At 55.2% G+C, this 9,211-nt stretch overlaps 1 protein-coding gene across 4 annotated transcripts in view; it reads right to left on the bottom strand.

Moving 5' to 3' along the window:
* Nucleotides 1-2,504: 2,504 nt before the first annotated feature.
* The window catches only part of KIAA1671 (KIAA1671 ortholog), a 124,307-nt gene continuing 117,600 nt past the window's right edge, over nucleotides 2,505-9,211 (bottom strand). For all 4 annotated transcript variants that reach the window (XM_020894276.2, XM_070475469.1, XM_070475467.1 and 1 more), the window contains 2 exons: nucleotides 8,630-8,712; nucleotides 2,505-7,660 (listed from right to left, as the gene is read on the bottom strand). In XM_020894276.2, coding sequence (XP_020749935.2) covers nucleotides 8,634-8,712 — 79 coding nt within the window. In that variant the 3' untranslated portion in view covers nucleotides 2,505-7,660; nucleotides 8,630-8,633. The remainder of the gene's footprint in view (nucleotides 7,661-8,629; nucleotides 8,713-9,211) is intronic.

Below are 9,211 nucleotides of genomic sequence, written 5' to 3'. Positions count from 1 at the left end.
TTGACCCTGCGCACCCCGTCAGACACCGGCTGGCTCGGGGGCTCCGGCCCTCGCGTGGATCCCCGGCTGCTGCGGGGGGCCAGCTGTGCACGCCCCCTCCCCCGGAGACCACCCAGGTCTGGGGCGGCCTCCCCGTCCCCGCGCCCCTGGAGTGCACCTGTTGCAGTCGCCGTGAGGAGAGAGGGGGCCGGCGCCGTCTGCAGACTCAGTCCGCTGCTGCTGGGACTGCCCTATTTATGGGCGCTTTCTGACAGCCCAGCACAACCCGGCTTGCTGAGGCAGCGCCCTGTCCACCCAATTCCGTGCGCGCCACTTCACCTCAATAGCAGGCCCGGGGAGGCCCCCGCGCCTCTGTCCTCAGCCGTGGTCTCTGATGACTTCCTGGGGGCAGGTGGGCCGTGTCAGCTTCCCGGGGAGCCCCACAGCACCAAGCTCTCACTGCCCCCAACTTTCCTGCTCTGGCTTCTTAGCGCCAGCATCTTCTTTTTGGGATGCGCGACACCCTCGGAATGGCTCCAGTTCTTAAAAGCGCCAGGCCCTAGAATTCCTCAATTTTCCCATGTGCCACGGGGCCTAAAATTTAAGTCAGATCACCCTGAACATCCCTTCCAAGGTGGATGTAAATCCGTCCACACATTTCCACGAGACACAGTAACAGACCCAGCAAAGATTCCTTTTCTTCATACTGAAGGCATCTACGGACGACAGTAACCATTTATGGGAGAATTACTACGTGCGTGGTGCTGGGCCAGCTTCATGAGCAGTGTGTTCAGTCCTCATGCAGCTCCCTTGAGGGGAGAAATTGTGATCGCCACTTTTTAAAGGGGGAGACAGTTCAGAGAGGTGAAGTCACTTACCCAGGGTCACACAGCAGACAGGAGGTGGAGGGGCTGGCCTACTCCAGGGCCCAGCTCTCAGCCTCAGCAGAGATAAAGATGATCACGACAGTCACTTCATTTATAACCAAAAAATTAGATCTGTGCATTTTGTGTGCGTGTCTAATAAAGTATAATTTCACCTGTGACAGCTACAGAATTTCCTGTTTTCAAAAGTTCGCCTCAAGCCACTTTGCTTTTATGAAAGATCTACATTAGTACCTGTTTTCTCTAACAGAAAAAAATCTAGAGGACTTTTGCTTTTATGAAAAAGGGCGAAAAACAACAGTTGCATTCAGCCTTTATTTTATCACCAGCCATTATAGAAGCAGTGAGCCCCAAGCAGCGACTGGCGCCACCAAGTGTCTCCCATGGGAATTACACTCAGCATCACAGCGTCAGGCGCCACCGCTTTGAACGGCGTGAGTGTCTGCTCACCTGTGAGTGTTTTGTGCATCTGTGAGCAAGCTGTGTCCACAGGTCACCGCTTCTTCAATACACGCCCCTGCAGCTTAACAAAGATTTCAGAGGCGCGCTGTCCTCTCAGAAGAGAGGAACTTGTATTCAGAGGTTCCTGAAGCAATAAAATAAATGACGGGGCGAAGGAGTGAATTGTTAAGCGGAGGGTTTTCTCTAGCTGTTGCTCGTTTTTGGCTAAAACCCTCAAGTCAGCGCAAACCCCAGCATCCCCGGAGAGGTGGGTGACAGCGGGGCTCTGGAACCCGGGGGAGTGAATTCACTCCCTTGGGGGAGTGAATGAAGGTCACAGCCACAGTCTCCTCATCTGCCAGGGGAGAAGCTTCTGTCTCCTCAAGCCACGGGAGAGATCACAGGAGCAAAGCAGGGCGGCCTTTCTTAATCACTGAGGACCCTGCCCACTGCTGACAGCTCAGACCGAGGGACTGCTTCCTTCCGGGGCTCGTGGAGAGCAGAGTTGATCTCAGCCCCTTAACCTGAGATGCAGCCGGCACCCGCCGGGGACATCAGGGGGTGACAGAGGTGGAGATGGCCCAGCAGGCCTGGTTCCCCCCTGACCACCCGCCCCCCCAATCAGCTCCTTTAGGGTCCTGAAGACCCATGTGCCCAGATCTCGCCTGCCACCCGTCTTTAACCTAGAGTTCCCGGTCTTGGTGCTGTTGTCAGGCGGGGCTGGGATTATTCCTTGTGACGGGGAGGAGGGCTGTCGTGGGCAGTGGGGGGTGTTGCTCAGCATCCCTGGCCTCCACTCGCTACATGCCAGGAGCACGCCCCTTCCCTCCTTGAGATAATTTAAAAGACACCGCCTGTCATTTTGCCAGATGTCGTGCAGACGGGCAGAGTCCACCCGGGGCCACTGCCTTTAACTTCTGCTGGCTCACGTAACTCGCATGGCCTCTATTCTGGAGGAGCGTGGGGGTCCAGAGATACCCCACAGCCAGGAGGAAGCGGAGTTGGGGACTCAAGCCCACGCTGAGTGGAGATCCGGCTCTGCCTCCGTCGGGGCCCCTTTCCCAGGACCCCTGCTGCGCCCTCCCACAGGCGGGCCCCCCAGACTGGCCCCCCTCAGCGCAGTGGAGGGACTGACTCAGCGGGAGACAGGCATGCATGCGTGGGGGAGTCCATTCATTCACACACCGACACGCTGAGGTCTCCAGGGCAGCTCGCGTCAAAGCTTTATTTGCTGTTTCCAGAGTCTGAATGTGACATCTTTGTACATGCAAAAGGTCATTGTGTTTTAGGGCAGTCGACCAGACTCCCAACTGCTCTGCTGTGCGTATGAAATCTCTTTACAGTTACAAAATAGAAAAGCACTTGTAGACATCCGATACTCTGAGAGGTCCGGGAAGCCCCGTTGGTTTTGACGTTAAAAATATAGTTTTTTGTTTTTTTTTTTCTGGATGAATTCTCAGTCACATGATTAGAGGTCCTTTCTGGGGTTGAATAAAGTGCCGGTCGACCGCCTTCCATTCAAAGCCCCTGGAGTCCGTGAATTCGTAAGGCAACTGCGAGGACATCAGTTGGCAGGACGCTTCAACTCTCCTGCACACAGGACTCGAGTTCCTCTTCGATCGTGACTCAAATATTGGAGGAAGGGACCCAGGAGGAAGGTCAGGAAAATACAATGGTGTAGGTATATATATATACATCTCCACTGCCCCCCATCTTACAGAGCATTCTAAGGATCGAAGTCATCGGGGAAGTCTAGGACTTGGAGGATACTGACATGACTTAAGAAACAACGCAGTACAAAATATTTCCCGTAACACAATAGATGACTTTTACAAGCCCCATATTTACAGGATCTATAAGGCTGTGTGGAACGAGATCACTCTTTCACACAACTGGCATTATATATATATTTTTTTCTTAGGCAGGCACGACACCACCAGAGATGATTAAGAAAGTGCCAGGCTGATTCATGAGATGGTGTGGTGCCAGGTGTGAGGGTGACAAATAAGGGGATTTGGGGAGGATGATGGGGAGTGGCTGAGGGGTGACCTTGCCAGAGATCTCAGGCTGACTTTCCAAGAACCTGGCTTTCTTGTCCCCCCCCACCCCCCCACCCCCCCACTGCAAAAGCCAATCCAGACAAAGAAAGAGATCTCTAGAGGGGTGATGGGGGGCAGGGGGCGGAGAGCAAAGGAGACACAGACTGGCCAACACCCAGCACGTTCGTGCCTACCGGCTTTCTACATGGTTCTCCGTTTCCAGACCCTTGCCTTGCCCAGAATCCCAACACGGTGGCACCTGGCAGCTCTCAGCACGGGACTCAGATCCAGCAGTCCCCTAAGGGGGCGGAGCCCGGGATGGACCCCCATCCAGATGCGGGGTGGGTCCCTCCTACCTGATGGAATCAAGACGCCATGGGGCTTTTTTTTTTCCTTTCCCTTTCCTGTTTCAACACAGGTCGAAAGAGGAAAGACACAGTCCAACTAGTAACGCCACGGCTGAAATAGGAGGGAGGGGCAATTCCCAGCAGAAAGAGCCTTCCTCCCCCTTCCCCATGGACTTCACCCTGCAATGCTAGTTCACACAAAGGCCACCGTCGTCCAGCTTCCTGCATTAAGGGGCAGGGCGGTGTGGGAAGGACCACAGGGATGGGGGAGGAGGAGGAGGAAGGCTGCCTGGAGAGCCCTCTCCTTGGGCGGGACGCTGTCTTCCACACAGGACCTGAGTCACCTGGACGCCAGCGTTTCACTTTGGAGAAGATCTGACCACACATCTGTAGGGTGTTAGCACTGCAATCACGCCTGGCTCCTGGGCTGTCTGGGGGCATTGCGAAGCGAGACATAAATGGACAAGGCAGCTAGCAGCACCGGGCGGGAGCAGCTGAGCTCTCCTTTGGGAAACCATGCCTCAGGGTTTTCCAAATCACCTGCACAGCCTCTGAGGCTGAGGGCCTCGGGCCCACATCTATTCCAGTACCCAGAGCTAGCCTCACTTCTTCCCGGGAAGCAGAGAAGAAAGCACTGGAAGCCTGCGGCTTGGCTGGTCCCCTGCAAAACCTCCCCATCCGACTGTCCTCTCCCCGAATCCCAGGCAACTGGAGGTTGTCAGGGCCGCATCACTCAAAGCCCCCGACATCCTAAACACTGGGGGGCGGGGAGGGCGGGTGCATCTCTCCCACCGGAGTTTCTCAGGTGGCGCTGAGAGATTTTCCACAACACTGACTCCCGAGGCCTCGCCGTGGAATTTTACACGTCAAAGGCATCTGTTACCTTAGCAAGAGACCATGAAGAGGGGGATCGACTGGAGGGGAAAGTGATATGGACTCATCAAAAGAGCAGCTGTCAAAATGCTGATGTGCAAAGCGGGTGGGGAGAGGGAAGAGAGGAGGGCGAGAGGGAGAGAGAGAGAAAGAGAGAGAGAGATTATACTTTAAAAAATCACCTATCTAGCTATCTTATTTTGGATGCATTCTGTATAAAACTGTCATTTAAAGAACACCAAAAGCCCAGGCGAGGAGGGCTGGATGAGGGCGGGTGACTTGACTGCCGACGAATGCTTAAGGCATCATTCAGTCCGTTGAAAAGGAGACAGGTTTCCAAAGGCGGCTCCAGGAGAACTCAAGAAACCAGCGTACATACAATCCCCTGCGTGGACCCCAAGGGCTCACCCCGCTTGGAAGGAGGAGATGTAAAAGAACCCACTGGCCTAGCTGGCTGTCTGCAGAGGCTTCCAGCAGAGCGGCGGGTACGGGAGACGGCATTCTACAGACCGCGGCGGGGCCGGAGGTCCCGGGAGCCTGCGTTGAGCTGTGGCTCCGGACCCACCGAGACTGTTTGCTCTGCGGGGGAGGGATGAGGCTGCTGCGGTCAGTTTCAAGGGGTGGACTTTGCCCATCCTCGTCACCAAGGAATTAAACAGATTTTTATTTTCAGTCCGGGAGTGGGAGGTTAGGGAGACGCTCTGCAGGTTGACCTGGTTTTTGAGGGTTTCTTCCTTTCCTCTAGGGTAAACTGGGGCTGAAACATGACTGACGGAGAACTGAGCCTGGCGGGTCCTGACTGAACACAGCAGGTCACTCGTGCTGCCTGAGACAGAACCAAGGGGCCTCCGCGCCTTGAGAAGGACACGGGAAGACCCCCGCCGGGGAGAGGGGTCAGGGTCAAGGCAGGGACCTGCTGACCTGGAAAGTCACTGCATCACAACGAATAAAAGGTGAACTGCATCTTAAAAAGAAGAAGACGGAAAAATCAACTGACACGGATCCTGAAAGGATTAAATCCCCGAATGGCCGGAGAGAACGGACTGACTGCAAACTCAGGGGATGAAGAGATGGCAAACTGCGGTCAAGCAGGACCAACCCTCCGGACACAGCAGCACATGGCTGCCGGCGACAGGCTCCAACCACGGCCCGTCCAGGGGCCGGAGCGCAACCCACAGGACTTGCGGGGGAGGGCCCCCCACTCCGCCTCAGTCACTGTCCACTGTCTGAGCCACAACCCCTCTCTGGCCCAGGTGTTGGTCTTAACCCAGAGCAACAGGATTGGTCTCCATCCTCCAAGAGAGGGAAGAGGTGGTGAAGGGAGATGAGAGAGGAAGGAGAGACGGGGCGACGACAGAGACTGAAGGAGGGAGCGGGTGGCCAGGGAGAAGGGAGGTGTGATCTGACAACATCTGCGAAGAATGGATTTCTCAAACAGAGACTTAGCAAGCTCAGCCCCCACGCCCCGTAGCAGTCCTGGGCGGCTCTATGACCTGCCCAAGCATCCTTCTCTCCGGTGGGCGGCTCCCAGGCAAGGTTGGCACCAAGTTTATGGCGACTCCAGCCGTGGCGGGTGGGCCGGCCATCTCTGGGATGTATGCTGGAGCCTTGGGCCTAAGAGGTGGAGGAGGCTGGTGTGGAGAAATTTTCAAAAAAAAAAAAAGGACACAGTAGACAGTGACTGGAGATCCCAGAGGTCTTGGAGGTTTCTGGGAATGAGCTTAGAGTTGGCAAGCAAAAAGAGGCCAGCCAAGGCTATACTTGGTTACCTAGCATCCGCCAGGTCTGTCTGGAGTCCCTGGACTGGGGGTTAGGGGGAGTGGAAGGACTCCCCTCCAGAGATGGGCTTTCAGAAAGACTCTCCCCTCCTGCATTTGGACCTAGATAAAGCACCTGGTCAGCTAGAACTGGGGGGCTGGGGTGGAAGGGTGGGTCCAAAGGAGCGGTGAGAACAAAGCAAAAGGACCCCTCATTCACCGTGTGCCCTGAGGCCAATGGGGAACGCGTCTTTCCACGCCAGTGGCGCAGGTCGTGTTCAGAAAAGGACTCTGCAGGAGAAGACTCCAGGGGCGGGTCTGATGTCTGGGAGGGGAAGGCACTGCCGTGTGGGCTGCCGGTTTTGGAAGCCTCGAGAGCGAAGGTCACCCCACAGAAGTTCGGAGCGCTCACGAGAAGGAACCAGGAAAATGCACACGAGGGTGGCGATGGCAGTTTAAAACGCTTGGGGGCGGGGAGAAGATAACCTGAGATGATCGGACACTTCAAGCAGACCACGCGCACGCCTCTCCTCCTGTTCTGTAGTGTGAAAACATACATAGGTACTGAATTTCAGAGAGAGTTGGTGAGATTATTGCTTTATCGCCTTCTGAAGCAAACAGATGTGAGGAACAAGGCAACAGGCCGGCCCTGCACACAGCCCCACTGGGAGGATAAACACACTTGAAGGAACCATGGCGAGGGTGTCTCAAGATCGGAACTGCTGATTTCTTTGAAAGGGAGAAGGAATTCGCCAAAGGAGCAATCGGGACCCGTCCACCCCCCCACTGCCCCCACCCGCAATCCGGTGGTACTGCCTGGACCGCTGGTTACGGCAGGAAACGAATGCGTTCATCTTCCTTGGAAATGTCCTTTTGAAAAAGATCGGCCCTGGGGTGAGGGGCGAAAGAAGCGCTTTCATGATTCAGAACCCAGGGGAGACAGTCCAGCCTTTATATCCATGTTCCTGGAGCTTCACAGGGGTCTAAAAATGCGTAGAAACGCATATTTTTACGTTTAAAAAAAAAAATCCCCAAAAAACAAAACCACCAGCATGGACATTTCTGGACCGCTCGTTCTCTTCCCCAGCCTGAACAGCTGTCTGCGGAGACGGTACACAGGCTTGTAAAGGGTGAGCCTTCCTCCCTGATCCATCGGGGGAGCCTGCGGGGGGCTGACACTGGGACGCCTTCTCCACCTGACCGACAGACCGACCAACCGACCGACCGACAGACCGACCAGAGGGACCCAGGCATGTGCAGGAAGCGACGGCAGCGGCGGGACCTCATCTTCGGGTTCGGACAGTTAAGGCTTGTTCGTTAGACGTGATGGTGTCCCCTGTCTGGAGAGGACAGGTGTCAGCAAGGGGGGCGTGAGACCCCACTTCTCCCCAGCATCAAGCCCACAAAGCTTTCCTGGTGCTCCCCAAGACACCACCCCAACAAGCCACGGGCCAGGAAGGATGTTTTCTTTCTTTTGAGGAGTGGGATGAAGAAGGCGGCGGGCAGCGGATACGATGGAATGAGCCTGCAATTTAGGGTCAGGTCAGGGGGCCGCTTCAGTGCCCTCAAATGGATTGCTGGAGGCCTGACTGAGACATCATGGGTACAGCACTGAACGCTGAACAGACACAGGCTCGGATCCCCTCTCCAAAACCCTAGAGCACAGTTTTATAGGAGAATTCAGAGATACTTTTGGAGTTTATTATATATGTGTGTGTGTGTGTGTGTGTGTGTTCAGTGGCTTCACTCGTGTCTGACTCTCTCGTGACCCCATGGACTGTAGCCCACCAGGCTCCTCTGTCCATGGGATTCTCCAGGCAAGAACACTGGAGTGGGTTGCCGTGCCCTCCTCCAGGGGATCTTCCAGACCCAGGGATCGAATCTGCATCTCCTAAATGCCCTGCATTGGCAGGCAGGTTCTTTACCACTGGCACCGCCTGGGAAGCCTCGTGCAGACTATACAGGAATGTAGAAATTGGGGGCAGTTGTGGGCAAAGATCAAAGCTGATCTTTGATGTCATTTTACAAAGTGGGGCTGAGATTCAGCAAGGAGGCCTGGCCGAGGGCATGAGATCAGAGTCCTGCCCGTCCCTCCCACCCCAGGCTGCCCAGGGGAGTGGTTTTCCCTAAGCGGCAGCAGACCACTGCCCTCATCTTTCCAGGAACCCAGGACACCCGCACCCATGTCTTCCCTTCTCCTTCCAAGGTACAGCACTTCAAGTCTCCGAGCCTTTGCTTCCCGGCCCAAGTCCCCTGCTCCTCGGGTTGCAGGCTCTGCCCGAGTACCCACTCCGGGGCCACCCCCATACCTGCTCAAGCTTGATTCTCATACAGGCTTTGTCTCTTCTTCGATTTCAGCTCCTTCAGCCACTGGGGAGAGGGCTCTTCCGATCTGAAACCACAAATCCAGTGGGAGTCAGGTGCCAGCCTGAGTGAGGGCTGGGCCTGCGGGCAGGGCTGTGTGGGACCCAAGTCTCCCACCGTTGTGCCAGGGTGGGGGGGCTGAGCCACGCTCGCGGGTGGCAAAGACACCCAGGTCTGTGTGATTGCGATACGAACTAACCAAGGCACCCCCAAATTCCCAAATGGGAAACGTTCAATACATCGTGGTATGTTCATTCTATGAAACCATCTGCAGCAGAAACTCATGCTCACATAAAATTATTTCTATCCATCCATCACCCAAACATCCATCCATCTGTCCATCTCTCTACCCATGCAAATGCTGGTGAGGGTTAAAATTCTAGGCTAGGCCACAGCATCCAGCTGCTCGATCAAACATTATACTAGATGTTTCTGTGAAGGTATTTATTTTTTTTAAGATGAGGTTAACACTTAAACCAGTGGTCTCTGAATAAAGCAGATTACTCTCCATAACATGGGTGGACCCC

The sequence above is a fragment of the Odocoileus virginianus genome, chromosome 12 (assembly GCF_023699985.2).
Source record: "Odocoileus virginianus isolate 20LAN1187 ecotype Illinois chromosome 12, Ovbor_1.2, whole genome shotgun sequence".
Lineage (NCBI taxonomy): Eukaryota > Metazoa > Chordata > Mammalia > Artiodactyla > Cervidae > Odocoileus > Odocoileus virginianus.
The sequence above is the reverse complement of the archived record's forward strand: the minus strand, read 5'-3'. Positions and strand labels throughout refer to the sequence as shown.